This window comes from Solea senegalensis, linkage group LG9 (genome assembly GCF_019176455.1).
Source record: "Solea senegalensis isolate Sse05_10M linkage group LG9, IFAPA_SoseM_1, whole genome shotgun sequence".
NCBI lineage: Eukaryota > Metazoa > Chordata > Actinopteri > Pleuronectiformes > Soleidae > Solea > Solea senegalensis.
In genome coordinates, this window is record NC_058029.1 from 10188064 (window position 1) to 10202935 (window position 14872).

Here is a 14872-nt window from a genome sequence, read left to right on the forward strand (position 1 = left end):
ATGATAATATGCTTTAATAAATCTCCATACTTACACTGCTTCAGTAGTTGGATGTCTACTGAAGAAGATTGTGACCTGGATGACTAAGAACCTTCACTGACACCATACCTTCTGATGCTGTATTGTTTGTCCTGATCCAGTTGTTCTTGGAAATCCTTCAATCCAGACTCAAAAACAGAAGCAACAGAGCCTTTATCAGTGTTGGCCACTAAGATATAGAGCAATCTACTTTTCCATTGAGGAGCTGACCAGACCCTTTAAAAGACCCAGTTAAAACACCGTCGAAGAGCAATCTCTTCTCAGTGGCTTTCACTTTTGGTTAAGAAGAATAGTTCATTTAATTTTTAACTTTTGATGGTGTTTTGCTGCTCAATTTTAGTCCTGGTTTATGTTTTAGTGATTTGTTGTTTGTATTAATATTTGTGTTGTTTGTACAGCTCTTCAGGCCAAGCAAGGTTTTAAATTTAAATGGACCATTGGCACAAACCTGAACTTAATGTACAGTAAATTATATTAACTACTATCACTATTCATTCTATGTATGTAACCATTCATCATGCATTCATATGAATACTGCAGGAGCAGTATTCAGGTCATTTTATTGTTGGTAAATGAAAAATCACTTCATAAACCCGTACCTCTCAATGTTTAACACTGAACATGTACCTGTAACTTCTCAAAAAAACAAAATCAGGCCTTCAAATATGTAACATTTATTTATTTATTAAAAAGGCATTTTATATGTACATTTTGTGAAAATGTATTGGCAACTATTGTCCATACAGAGCAGTAGACAGATACTATAAATCATACTTCTTATTGATAACTCAAGTGAAACATTTACTCACTTTCAGTTATTCTGTGTGTTTTTCTGTTTTTTTTTTTTGTTTTTTTATGAGATGTGGTGCGACCTTGAAACATCTCCACTGCTTCAGAAAAGAGGGGCTCTATTCAGGCCACCTGAGATGGATGTTGCAAAGACTCCGCTGGAATAGTTGTGCTAAAAATGCAGCCAATTATGTCCTTTTAATGGGACTTTTTCAATTTATAGGTCCATCATTTCTTCATCCACCCTCTTCCCACTGGTTTCAACATACTTCTCTTGCACTCCAAGAGTACTTAAGGGAAATTATCAAGGAAAATATACCAAAAAATAAAACACAATTTATAACATATATTCTCAGATTCAGGTTAGTTTTAGCATAATTTATTTATCTCTAGTTGGTAGAAACTTATTCCGTTTTTTCAGACTCCTTCCAAAGATATAGAGGTTTGACTTTAAACCAGATGAGTCACAGTGAGTCACCACAGTGATTAGGAAAGGATACGAGTTGAACTGGAAGTCTGCCCCCACAGCAGCTGACATCATAGCCTGCAGATTCCTCTCCTCCAGGTCTCCAAAGCAGTAGCCGTTTGCCTTGTCCACTGCTCGCAAGACCTGAATCATGCTCTCTTTGTCCTGGAGACAGAAAAGAGAAGCATTTAATCAAAAGGGGTTTTCCCCCTGTAGAAATTCACTGGAACTAACCACTGACAAAAATCTCTGCTGAGAAACTCACTGACACCTTGTTCATGTGCTTTTAGGGGAACATTCAGAATCTGTTTTCTAAGTAAACAATACATACATATATGTGTATGTGATGCTTCGTGATGTCTTAATTCTTAATCTGATGTGATACTGCAGCTTTTATTTTTGTGCTGTTTTGTTACTCAAATCGTGTTGTAATGTATCCAGAATCTACACACACATACAAAGTTACAAACTTTACTAGATTTGCATCTTGCCTTTTCAAGGTCAAAAGCGATGTGCGATTCTTAAACTTGCAGAGTTAAATGCCATTGGTAACCAAGGTAACTAGTGTCTGCTTAACTAAGAGAGTGTAGAGAAAACATCGAAAAGCATCAAGACTGCAAATTGCCCTTTGTATAAATGACTCGTCCCATGTGCAGTGATGGTAAAGCAGTCTAGACTCTTGTCTCTGGACACGCACAGGATCAAATCAGTCTCCATAAGGAAATAATGTCAGGGAGTGGACACAGTGTGGAGACATCCTCTTCCCTTTTACCAGTCTAATCCATCTACAAGCAATTGATCCAGTCTACATGCTATAAGATGCTATAAGATATTCATGGTCATGATTGATTTGCGTTACTTTTACTTTGGTGTACTTTTAATTAGTGAGCTAAAATATTTCTCAAAAAATATTTACAATCTGTCAGCCATTTATTCTGATCAGGCTACATTAGCGCTGTTATTCATTTACAAACATTTACAGCTAAAAGTAGACTTTTAGCTGGAAAAAAGCTTTTCTCGTTTTGATGGCACAAAAAAGTGCAGTACATACTTACAAAGCTGGTAAAGGAAATATGATACATCAGGAAATGCCTCATAAATGACATCTAATTATTTGCTGATTCAATTTACTGAGAAATATAGTACTTTGATTTGTGGCAACATTAAATCCTACTGGCTACAATGTGCAACCATCTAAGTGTTTTTTCTTTTCCTTAATATGTTACAGGGTGTCTCCAAAACAGCAGGCATACCTGTACATTGAGGGGCACAAAGGAGACAAGGCTGTAATCTTGTATCACTCCGGCCAACTTCTCATTTAGATGGTGGAATTTTTTGAAGAAAGGGTCTGCAGCAAGGTGATCGAGGAGATAGGTCAGATCCATGACCTCTGTGTAGAAGTCAAGGTTGAAGGCTGTACAAGAACACAGACAAGAAAAAAAAACACTATGTTACCAGGGTACTGAACTATGTATGTATGTGTATATATGTATATATATACAGTATATATATATACACATATACACATGACTTAAAGCTGCAGTGTGTAACTTATTTGTAGTTGTAGGTATTATTATCATATATCAAGCTATTATGTTTGGTCTTCATGACCAAAAACAATGCAGACATTATCTGTGCGTTACATCTTTCATCTGAGCACAGGCTGTGTCAAACAGAACTATCAGACCCGACTAAGGGAGCATTTTGTGTGTGCACAAACATAGACAAGTCAGAAGTGTTTATCAATCAAACTGCTGGGTTTTTTAAGCAGTAGAATTCACTTTTGAAATGTTTTGTTGGCGATTTTTTAGTCATACTACAACCTGTTTATAGCCATCTTGCTTTACTAGCCCAATGTTGCTGTTGCCTCCATCTGTCTCGGCATAAAACAAATCACTTTCTGTGTGTAAAACGTGAATGTCGTTGGGTGACAAGAGCTCTAAACTGCCTCTATACTGAGAAACACAGTGTTGTTGTTATTTGTTTATATTTAAAAGTTACACACCACAGCTTAACTAATCAGTGAATACAATAATTATTTGCCTGTGTGTGCATGTGTATTTACCCAGTTTGCCGTACTGCTCGATCAAATCCATTTTGGAGAGCACGTTGACGTGGGGAAGCTCCACATGCAGCATGGTGGACAGGGAGGTGCACAGCACGGAGATGAACTTGGCTGGGTCAGCACAATAATGAGAATCCACAAGGTGCACGGCTGTCAACTAAACAGAACAACAACATGGAGATCAACAGCCGTAAGTGCAGTGTAAAGTTCAAATTACTTACATGTTTTAAATACATGAGTAATGAATGTATGGATAAAGCATCAAATCATATCCTCTCTACACATGATATTTTCCTCTCTGCTGCTTATTCACAGATCACAGCTAATGAATGGTCACTGCCGGCCATCATTAATCTATTGTTTTTGTTTGTTCGGATATTTATTCTGTACTGGACCCCAAAGTTATCTTAAGGAATGTTCTTTCGTTAGGTAGGAAAGTAGGTAACTTTGTGAGATAGGAGTGTGTACTGCAAGGTTATTATAGTTAACGAAAACTAACGACATAAAATAAAAACTAGAGTTTAAAAAAGACTATAAATAACAAACTAAACTGTGTGTTCACAAAACTAAAACTAACTAAACTTGTAGCTCATACATAATCCTTTTGAATTCATATGAAGTGTATTTTTTTCCTCTGCTGGCAATTTTGAAAGGTTTTATTTGAGGCAGACTTTTCACTCATCATAAAATGTTGTAATGTTGGACATAAGGCTATGCATCTTGGTTCATCTACATCAATCAAACCTCTAGTCTATGGTTTTATTGTTCTGTTTTTTTTTTGTTTTTTTTTCAAGTTTTCCCTCAGATTGAGTTCCTTGAGACTCCTAGCTCATAAGCAATGTGATGTCTCACATTAGGGTTATTTATTATAAGGGTTCAAGCAACAAGGTTGCACAAGAACCCTATTGAAACTTTAATTATTATTATTTTTTATGTTGTTGTGCTAATGTGTGTCTTTAGTCTGTGGGCTATTGGATTTTTACCTCTCACACTGCATCCAACCTCAGCAGTAGAATGCACATTTTGCACTTCAGTCTACTTTCTTGTTGTTCATCTGTCCTAATACATTTTAAAATGGCATCTTTTGATGGGTTTTCTGACCTTTTTGAAGCTTGCACCTGGCAGATGAAAAAAAACTTAACTAAAAGTAAGCATGTACAACAAATAAAAACCAGCAAACCCACTCTAAAAACTAATTTTAAAAACAAAAAGTCAAAACTAAAACTAATGAAAAATCCAAAACTATTATAACCTTGGTGTACTGACACTGTGAAATTGAGAGGTTTTAGAGGAGGTTTACGCTCTCTAGTTTTTTTTCTCCAGTCTCTTAATTGTGCTTCTGTTCAGCACTTTGTGACTTTAAGTATTGTTTACATGTTATCATAGCAGCAGCTCACCCTGAAGTTCCACTTGGCCAGCTGAGAAAATATATTCTTCACTGAACTCTGGTGGGTGTAGAGCTCCACCTGTCCTGGACAGTCAAACAAGAAGTAACAGTCACTGTGCAGTTGCAGCTTTTTCTCTAACCAGTCCAGATTTGCTTCAACATAGTCCATACAGTAGAGGAGTCCACCGTTGGGCCCGAGCTTCAGACCCTCCATGACATCGTCCAGAGTGACCAGCTCTGCGATATCTACTGCACAGGTATATTTGAGTCCTTCGTTGGCAGGGTCCATGTTTACTACGACCACCTTACGTCCAAGGTGAGTCAGGAACTCCTGCATGCCTTGGCAGTAGGTGGTTTTGCCTGAACCCGGGGGTCCAATGACCACCTGGCCAAAACGTAGGGGGTGGGTTGCTCCTGTGTGGCCGGACATGGTTTCAGTGCCAAGACGACGACTGAGGTGATGCTGTGTTTTACATTAAATGATGACCAGGATGAAGAAGACGCACACGTGCGACTCTGACGAGATCAACTTCCACTTTACTGTGTGTCAGTAAACAACGCTGAAGTGTCTGGTTGAAGACTCCACCTTTTACTCACCATAAAATTTAAGACTCATCAGTTTGACTAATGTTGAGTTAAATAAACACTTGGGAAACTTTGATAGGTAGCTAGTAGGCTAGCGCTATCTACGTAGCCTTAGTTAGAAGTCTGTATGTGGAGTAAAAACTTCAACAAATACTAAATACACAATATTTGCTTTGTTATTAACTACAAGTTATAATTTAGACACATTCCTGGTGAATATTTACTACGTAACAATGGTAAAATGTTTGCATGCGTATAATGGTCGATAGCAAGACTTAACTTCTTCGAATCACTTCCGGGTTACGTTACCCACGTATCAAAATAAAAGCGTTGTTTGATGGATGGTGCAGAATAAATATAATTTATTGGCATATTTTTAATATGTTACATATATATTGGTATATACCCTGTGTTCTGTTTTTACATTATTTACATTATCATGAAAGCAAAAAAATCAACACATCAACACTCGACATCATACACATTTCAGAAACAGTGGCTTAATTTCTCAAAATTATTATCACACACCAAGAAGAGTTTGTGATTTTGTCAAAATCTCTTGCAAAATGAAACATGGAACTCAAAACCATATTCACTTTGATGCGTTTTGAAGGTCTGTTTCTGGATAAGCAGTGTTAAAGATTCAATTTGTGTTCAGTGATTTGATTTGTGAGACCAATACAATTGTTCTTTAGAGTTGAACAGTTATGACACATAAACTTCAAATTTTCATAATTTTTGTAAAATGGGGTCAAATTGTAATACAATCTATACATTTCTATCAAAATGTGAGGCCCTAACACTGAAACAGGTTATGTGCCTGTGAGTCAGCAATTTCATTACAATACATAAAACAAGCATTTAAAAAATAAACTGATTCGGCACATGTTGAATGAATTGTGTGAAATCTTTTAATATGAAAAGTAGACAAACAGGTAGATAAAATATATAATTTATGATAACAATAACGATTTATTGAACGTCATCTTTGTGGTCCAATGCTGCCACCTGGCTGCCAGCCTCTGTACTTCATATTAGTGTTTGGTTGGCGTCTCAGCAAAGTGTCACCTTTATCAATGTCTTTTGGTTTATCATATACTGTAGTTATGTTGAAATCTCTTTTGGCTCTTTTCACAGGATGTAAGAGCAATTTCTCTCCATGATATCTGCAAAAAGAACATTTAAAACAGCATAAGGAAAAAGCAATGGATAACAAACAATAAAATCATCAAATTTTTTATTGACGCTCACCCAAAGCCCCTTTTGCACTTAGGATGCTGTCCCTCACTCTCCAGTGCTTCAGGGATTCCGACTTGACTGTTCCCCAAACCTTCTCCATCCTTCCAGCCTTGCTTCTCCATCACACGACGGCCAACACCCTACCCAAGGGAAATACAATTATTAAACTGACTGTAGGAGACATTTTGTAAGCAATTTATAGGCAGAGGCAACCTTCCTACCTTTGTGAACCTCTCAAAGCTGCCAATAGGATGACTGGAGCCAGAGGCATCTTTGAGACCCTCCCTCAGCCTCGTTTCGTATCGCATTCGGACATAGTCACGGGCATCCATGTCACCTCCATCTGTGTGGGCAAGATCTTAGTTAAAGAAGACGTACATTTGCAAAGATAATACTATTTGGCCCCTTTCCTCAACCAAGACCTTTGGAAATGTATATAAAAAAAAAACTTGAGACACCTTTATCATAGTAAACGCTCATGTCGACATCCCAGTCATCTGCTGTTTGTTCATCGAAGTCTAAAGAGAAGACAAATACAAACAAGTAAACATAATTTTATCTAGTGAAGAATTTAAAAACAACCAAATAATTCCCAGCTGGTAAATATATGCATTTCATTGTGATTAATGTACAGTAGTTTTACCTCCTTCTTCTTCCTGCCAGTACTGGGCATCAGTGTAGAACACCAGGCCTGAGCCGCCCTTTTCCCACTTCAACTCAATCTCCTCTTCATACAGCCTCTCTTTGCTTCTCTCCTGGCTCGTTACATCGTCATGTAAAGCCTCATGGCGTTCCCACTCCTCACAGCGGTCATCATCCTGCAAACAGTATTTAACAAACCTCAGTGACGATGATGACAAATACTCAGGCAGCCCTATATTGCAGATTACACACACTAATAACTGACAGGTTATTTAAACTTCTACCCACATCATCTGCATTTGACTCTGCATCCTCCTCCTCCTCCTCTTCCTGCAGCTCCCCAGTCTCTGTGGTTTCTATGGTATCAGCCAAATGTCTCGAGGGTAAAGCAGCTGAAGTGGCTGGTCCTGATATTTCATGCCCAGCAGCTGTTAATACAGTCTCCTCTGTGGCCGGCAGTGTGCAAGTGTCCTGATAATTGAATGGTACATTGCCGTAACGCCGGTTGGAGCCAGTCTTGGGGAAAGTGAGGCCCAACTTGCGGATGAGGCGTGGGGGCAGTCGACAAGACTGGATGAGCTGAAGGAAGACTTTAACTGATGTGCCCACATTGCCGCTCTGCATAAGGGCAGGTGGATTCATCTCAGGCAAGCGATTGAGGTCAGCCTCTGTGAAAAGCTCCGTTAATGAAATATGATGCCGCTGCTCGTACTTCGTTTTATAGGGGAATGATCCATTATCTGAAAGTAGAGAAAAAGGGTTTACATGTACAGTGGTAATACTTAATATCACAATTAAACAAGACAAAAAGATGAAGAATAAATGGTAACATTTTTAATAAAGGGGCTTCAACTGAGAAGTTTCTATTAATTGGTCATAATCTATAAAACAACATTTGTTGTCAAAAGAGCTTAAGGAAACCTTTTTCAAAACATTCATTTATTACACAAAATGGCTGGATATTCGTTAGTGAGGACACAAAAGAGTATGTTAAGCTGTTGAATCAAGACTCTGCATTATGAACGTCTATCCTATGCAATTTTGGTGAGTGGGTAGGAACACTGATTTAATGTGCCAGAATCAGGCCTAGTTCAAGTTCAAGAACTACACTGGAATAAGGTTTCAGTACTTACTTAGAATTCATCAAACAAGCACTTTCATTGTGGTGTATTGTATTAGTGGCAGCACGTACAGGAAACCTTACACACATAGATACAACACTGATTGCATTCAGTGTTGCCATGACAACACAAGAAGTAAGGGTGTCCAAGGGTGTCCATCTATTAATGGACACCCTTCCCATCTGTCCTGTACTGCAAGTCTGCAACGTATTATGTATTAGTTCAAACGTGATACAATAATAAAATAAAGAGGAGACAGAATAGAAATAATAGCAAAACTTATTTTAATAAACAAAATAATAACCATTCACTATCAAAAAGTATATTCTAATCCTACTGCCCGCTCCCCCATTTTTCTTTCTTGTTTCACTGCAACAGCCAATCAAAGCTTCAGAGAAACATTCACAACCCCACAGAAAAAGAGACAATTACAAAACTGAGAAAAGGAAAAACACAAGTCCAAAGGTTACACTGTAACTTCATGTTTAAACTTGTTTAAACTGTTCAGATGTTCAAACTGTATTTGTTCTCTTATTTATAGTCATAGGTTTTCATTTGATACTGTATTGTATATTTATTTTACTAATAAGGCCATATGTTTGTATATAGTTGTAATTTTGTATATATACTTAGTAGCCTTTTAGGCTTTGCTTTATTATATCCCTTATACTTTATTTTAATTACCTCCTTTTAACTTTCATATTCTATTGTGAGTTTTATATCTGCAACTGTCTTGTTCCTGTAAGTTTCTGTACTATCTATGCTGCTATCTCGACCCTGGAAGAAGAGCTCTTGTATGTCATTGAAACCTTCCTGGCTAAATAAAGGATAATGGTGTCTAATGAAGCTGTAACAGAATAATTTCCCAGTCTGTGATCTATATGTCCATATACTGTATAATCTATCGTATTTTTTAAATCTCCTTCTCTTGTTATCTTGTTTGTTATGCACAAAATGTGTTTGTACGAGCTCACCAACCTTCCTCGTCTGTGACTTTCACTCGTTTGATCACACAACGTTTGGCCAGCCAGTTTCCCTTCGAGTCGATCCACTGATTCCCCGCGTACATTCTGACGAACCGATCTGCCTCTTTACCGTGAACTGAGACGACACAGCAACATGACTTCACCGCCTGCCTCTGCCTCTTCACCCCGTCGTTCTTTGAGAGCTGCTTGGTCTCTGCTGAGCAGCTGGAGCTACCCATGTCGCTAGCAGTAGCGGCATCGTTAGCAGCATTAGCAGCGTTAGCAACAGCTGTGTTTTCGGGGAGCTCTCTGAGAACCTCCGGTCGATGCCGATAGTGGAAACAATGGAAACCGCCGCTCTCAATGAACTGACTGAAATAGTTCCTCAAGTCAGCAGAGTGAAAAGCGACAGGAATGTTACTAACAGCAAAGTACACAGAAGATACATTGCCAATGTCCGCCATGTTTGTTTACTGCCCGGATAACAACGTCACAGAGCGACCCAGAAATGACCTCACATCCGCCTTCACAACAAGAACGTGTGCGTTGCAATTCCCCATAAAACATTATATTTGGAAATGCTGACACAACGTTCATATTATATTATATTATATTATATTATATTATATTATATTATGACCAAAAACGCACGCTAAAGCACCTGTCATAATATACATTTTAAAAATAGATTCTAAAGGAGTGCATTTCGTGGAGAAAAGCGATGCGCTGCCCTGTAAGAGGCCCTTGCAACTTTGTTTTCTATGGATGCCCTTCGGGTGTCGTTATGAAGTTCCCTACTGTCCCTACATGACAGTGTCCCAGTGCCCGTGCCCTTCCAAATGTATGCACAAGTCACTGGTCATGGATGGGACATGAAAAGAACTCATGTAACACCTTTCAGGCAGATACGTGCTCTTCAACACACACTATCAAAGTGTTTTGCCTCTTGCTGTCTGTGTCCTACCTTTCACCTGCTTTTTATCAACTCAGTGAACTGTGAGTGGACAGTCAACTCCACCAGATGGAGCTAAAATGTTCTGAGATCCAGAAGAAAAGATCCATCACATTATGTTTTAAGTGACCTCAACACAAGTGATTTGATATGTTTTAATGGAGCCACTGATAGCAAATCATAATAAAAGTATGTTCTGGATGACACCTAATGTAATGCAGCAGAATATTGCTTGTATACTTAAAGTAACTGTTCCGAGAAGCCTGACTGCTGCGAGTGGTGAGGAGGATCAGGGATTTTGTAGTTGGATGACCAGTAATATTGGCTGTAAGATGCACACACACACACACACATACACACGAGATAACTACTGTACAGTAGCTCAGCTCACTGTTTACCTGTAACTATGTTCCATTGGTGTCATTGCCATTTCATCTAAGGTCAACACACACATTCACTCGCTCAGTCGCACACAAATAGTACACGGCCTCACAGCAAACAGAGCACTGACAACATTATTGATATAACACAACCTGAAGTTTTTTTTTAGCCTTGCTGATAATGTGATATCACCTAAGGAGAGAAGAGAGTGACTTTTATACATATAACTGACAGAAACACCACACATTTAGAAAGCATTGGTGCAAAACACAATTAAAAAAAACAATAAATAAATACATGTTTTACTCCATTAAATTCAGAGTCTGTGTACTCTGTTGTGATTAAATATTTGCCCTGATATTGTTGATATCTAATCCAATTTTATCACAAAAAAAACATTTCTCTGACCCCTTGTGTATTTCTCATGGAATAATTTGACTATGAACTGTTGTGATTTTCACATTACAAAACTAGAAATGTATAAAATATTCATTGTACTTTGAAGTCTTTTGAAAAATAGTAAAAATAAATATGCTTCTATATGTTTCATAATGATTTTAATCTCGACCCCCTGGAAGTGTGCCAGGGCCCTGGTAACACACTAACTGTTAACACTCACCAATTAGAGCAACCACAGTGACCTGTTCAGTATCCTTCATTCCACTCAAATGTCTCTCAGAGAAAGAGCCATGAAATATGCCAAAGTTCACTGACCCAGCGGCTTTAACCACGACCCAGTCTTTTAGCCTTCACCTCAGCATTTATCATTGTGTTTTGATAGTAATAGGCAGTAAAACTGTCGACTTGGCTGTCTGGACTCTGACATCACTTTACACACTGCACTTACTGTGCATTAGTCATTGCCATTATGACTTGTGGAAGCCTACACTAATCCTCAAGAATGTCATGAGTGAGAAATTCAAAGTTTGTGTGGACACCATCAACAATACACAACTTTAATGCATCTGTACTTTATTTTGTTTATATTTCCAGCAACTTTTGCTTTTACTCCACTACATTTCCCCAACATGGGGTTAAGTGTTTTGCTCAAATTAAACCCACAATCTTCCAGTTGAAAGACAACTTGTGAGGGGTAATAACTAATATTACCCCTCACTTTTACTTCTAAAACTTGAATACATTTTATATCAGAAAATACAGTAAATGTCATATACTTTGAGGCTTTTACTTATACTACTTACTTATAAAAAGTGACTTCAACTTCTATCAAAGTAATTTTTTTTAACTAAATTTTAAAGACTTTTTTTTATTCACTCCACAGTGTTTAGTGGTGGGCCCATGTTAACACTGTACATCACTTTAATAGTGACCCTGAGAGAACTGTATATGTGATCAAAATTCCAACTAACTATCGCCTTTGGTTCAACGACCCTGTGAAAAATGAACCTCCACTGTATTTGGTCAAGGTCAGTGTCATGTTCCACACAGTCACAACAGTCAGTCACACGCACACACACACACACACACACACGCACACAGATTTAAACAGCTATTCTTCTTAAAACACTTTATTGACTTCCATTCATTTGTAATGAATGGTAATGGTTAAACAAATGGTTAATAACCAATAATTGTCTAACCTTACCCTTACCTTTAACCTTAACATTAATCTTAACCTTAACCATAATTTAAATAGAACCTATAAACGTTTCCAGGTCTTCAGAAATGGCCCATTAGGACCAGGTTTCCATGAGGACTATCGGTCCAGTGTTTATGCCAGAAAATATCCTGAAAAGTGTAACTAATAAAAGTACACTCTCTCTCTCTCTCCCTCTGTGTGTGTGTGTGTGTTGACATTTCACTGACCTGTGAAACTTTAACCTCAGACAGAACAAAAGCCACACTTAGTGTCAGTAGAGGAGGGATATATTAGCACCGTTCCGTTTTTTTCTCTCTTTTCTCAAACGACCAAATTATTGTCTGTGTATATAATTACAGTTACTGTATACATGTTTTATTCAGCTGCCTTAACACAGATTTGTATCATTTTAATTACAACAACAGCGAAAAGAAAAACGTGTGGTGCCAGCCATTACATCATGCTACACCAGACCTGGACTGTTTCACTTCCTTGAACTCAGAAAACAGCGGTTGCTCCACTCACTTGCAGAATGAAGGACATTTTATTTTTTACTGTCTTGGGAGAGATAAGAGTCTGTCCTCCGTGTCCGTCTCTGCCTGCTCCTAACCTCTATAAACACAAGCCTTATCACAGGCCTTTACAACTCTCCGCATGCTTCATGAGGTCTGTTAGCTGATGAGGGCATTACAGGTCACTTTGAGGAAAGTACCACATTCTTAAAGTTAACATCATGTGTTTCACCTGCTGCTGTACATTTTGTTTTAGCTCCTGTTATTATTGGTATGGTAATGTCTCATTTGATTAACCCAGTGATATTATTTGACTCTGTAGTTAAATAATAATAATACAACTGGATCTACTCCATGCATTCAAAACCCAATTTTATCGTTTTACTTTTCTTATTTAAGTCTTCAGTATTTCAACTTAATATTTAGCACCAATGGGCTTTATATGTTTAAGATTCTGGAATTTATGCCATGATGTTTTTGTATATTTTTCACGGAATTCCACAGAAGTACATTTCGATATTGTTATTATTTATTTACCCTTTGTGTTTTTCCCCCAGTCAATATCATGGGCAGTGTTGTAATGTAACAAAGTACTGTACTTAAGTACAAAATTCATGTGTCTGTACTTTATTTTACTTTATTTGTATTTCTAATGTATATTGAATAATGTATATTTATATCGCACTTTTTTAGTCTTAATGAGCTGCTTAACACGATAGTTTTGCCATTCACCCCTTCACACATCTTTCATACCCATTCACACACTGCAACATGGGGTTAAGTGTAGCAGAGCCAGGAATTTAACCCACAACCTCTCAGTAGAAAGACAACTCGCCCTATCACTGAGCAACCATGGCGCAATCCTTACTTCTTCTTAACACTTTTACTTTTACTTCTAAAACTTAACGACATTTTATATCAGAAAATTAATTTTGACACTTAAGTACAGTCAATGTCATCTACGTTAAGGCTTTTACTTAAGTAATATTAATGTTAAAAAAGTGACTTCAACTTCTGTTTTCTGGTAAGATACTTAGATACTGAGAACCACAGGTTCAGAGTAATCTTTGAAAGAATGAGCAGCAAAGTAAAAAAAAACATTCAGCGACTGGCACTGCCAGTTGTGTCTGGCATATAATCTCTTTATTGCAGTCATTCACTTCATGGACTGACCTTGACTCCACTGCTCATGGAACACATCGCACTCTGGTTTTCAGGCTTCTTTACCGGAGCATTGGATGTTCTGCTAAAAGTCAAGTATATACTATAAATTGTGTCACCTGTCAATATACGATGAGGTCAACTTTTTGAATATGTTCACTATGTTAAATGTCCAAAAAAAACAACAACAACAGAGAAGTGTGAAAGAATGTTGTTTGTTTACTTGTGACAGTAATAAACTAATTTGCTTATCAGACTCAAACCGCTGTGCCAGGCACAGGGATGATAAAACATTAGGATACGCTCATTTAAATGACATTGGGAAAAAATGTGTCATGTGATACAGACACTATAAAATTCATAATAAAAGAAAAGTAACAAATAGAGAGTTGGAAAGCCAGTCAAAGTATCAACAAAAACATCCAGTCTGAAGTGAATTCTGTGACTGTGAGAGAATGCTATTCATCATGACCAGACACTTCACCCTCATGTACAAATATTAAAGTGAACCACATTTGGATTTCACTTTACTGTAGTCTTGAGCAAATGTTATTCAACTGTGACAAAAAATAATACTAATCAACATCCACTTTAGAACAAACTGTGCCTGTGAGAGTTGGGTTTTCAAAAATAGCCAGGTACAAAGCCTTTTTCTTCTTTCCACTTTGTTGTGTTGTAAACGTGCTATTTTATCCCCGAAATGAATGTGTTTGCTTTCGCAAATGTTCCTGAGATCAACTTTTTTTGGCCTAACGCACAAAATATGATCTCATGCAAATATGATCTCATGCAGTAAGTATATCAGGTTTATAGAAATCTGCCCAAACTGCCACTGCCAAAAAATCTACTGCAATTAAACGAAAGTCGGATCTCTGGTAAAGATAACTTACTGGCAAATAAATGTTTTGGGGGTTTTTCCCCTATAAAATATAGAAAACCTTTTTCTCAGTTAGTCATGTTTGAATAAT

General features: G+C 37.6%; 2 protein-coding genes across 2 annotated transcripts; both read right to left on the reverse strand.

The window, feature by feature from the left end:
• Nucleotides 1-714: 714 nt before the first annotated feature.
• Nucleotides 715-5646, reverse strand: gpn2 (GPN-loop GTPase 2). The gene is made up of 5 exons (XM_044034225.1): nucleotides 4757-5646; nucleotides 3360-3516; nucleotides 2548-2708; nucleotides 1329-1459; nucleotides 715-1118 (listed from the first exon to the last, which is right to left on the reverse strand). Exons 1-5 carry the CDS (start codon nucleotides 5174-5176, stop codon nucleotides 1046-1048), a joined length of 942 nt encoding a protein of 313 aa, XP_043890160.1. The 5' UTR covers nucleotides 5177-5646; the 3' UTR covers nucleotides 715-1045.
• Nucleotides 5647-6224: 578 nt separating this feature from the next.
• On the reverse strand, nucleotides 6225-9805 carry gpatch3 (G patch domain containing 3). The gene is made up of 7 exons (XM_044034224.1): nucleotides 9312-9805; nucleotides 7501-7952; nucleotides 7214-7388; nucleotides 7029-7088; nucleotides 6792-6913; nucleotides 6583-6710; nucleotides 6225-6497 (listed from the first exon to the last, which is right to left on the reverse strand). Exons 1-7 carry the CDS (start codon nucleotides 9760-9762, stop codon nucleotides 6314-6316), a joined length of 1572 nt encoding a protein of 523 aa, XP_043890159.1. The 5' UTR covers nucleotides 9763-9805; the 3' UTR covers nucleotides 6225-6313.
• Between the last annotated feature and the right edge of the window lie 5067 nt (nucleotides 9806-14872).

Coding starts and splice junctions, on each gene's coding strand:
- gpn2 (XM_044034225.1), bottom strand. CDS start 5,176: ATGTCCGGCCACACAGGAGCAACCCACCCCCTACGTTTTGGCCAGGTG. Junction 3,517..4,756: donor TGGCCAAGTGGAACTTCAGG/GTGAGCTGCTGC, acceptor TGTTCTGTTTAG/TTGACAGCCGTGCACCTTGT. Junction 1,460..2,547: donor TTGTGCCCCTCAATGTACAG/GTATGCCTGCTG, acceptor TTCTGTCTCCAG/GACAAAGAGAGCATGATTCA.
- gpatch3 (XM_044034224.1), bottom strand. CDS start 9,762: ATGGCGGACATTGGCAATGTATCTTCTGTGTACTTTGCTGTTAGTAAC. Junction 7,389..7,500: donor CAGAGTCAAATGCAGATGAT/GTGGGTAGAAGT, acceptor TACTGTTTGCAG/GATGATGACCGCTGTGAGGA. Junction 6,498..6,582: donor AAGTGCAAAAGGGGCTTTGG/GTGAGCGTCAAT, acceptor TTCTTTTTGCAG/ATATCATGGAGAGAAATTGC.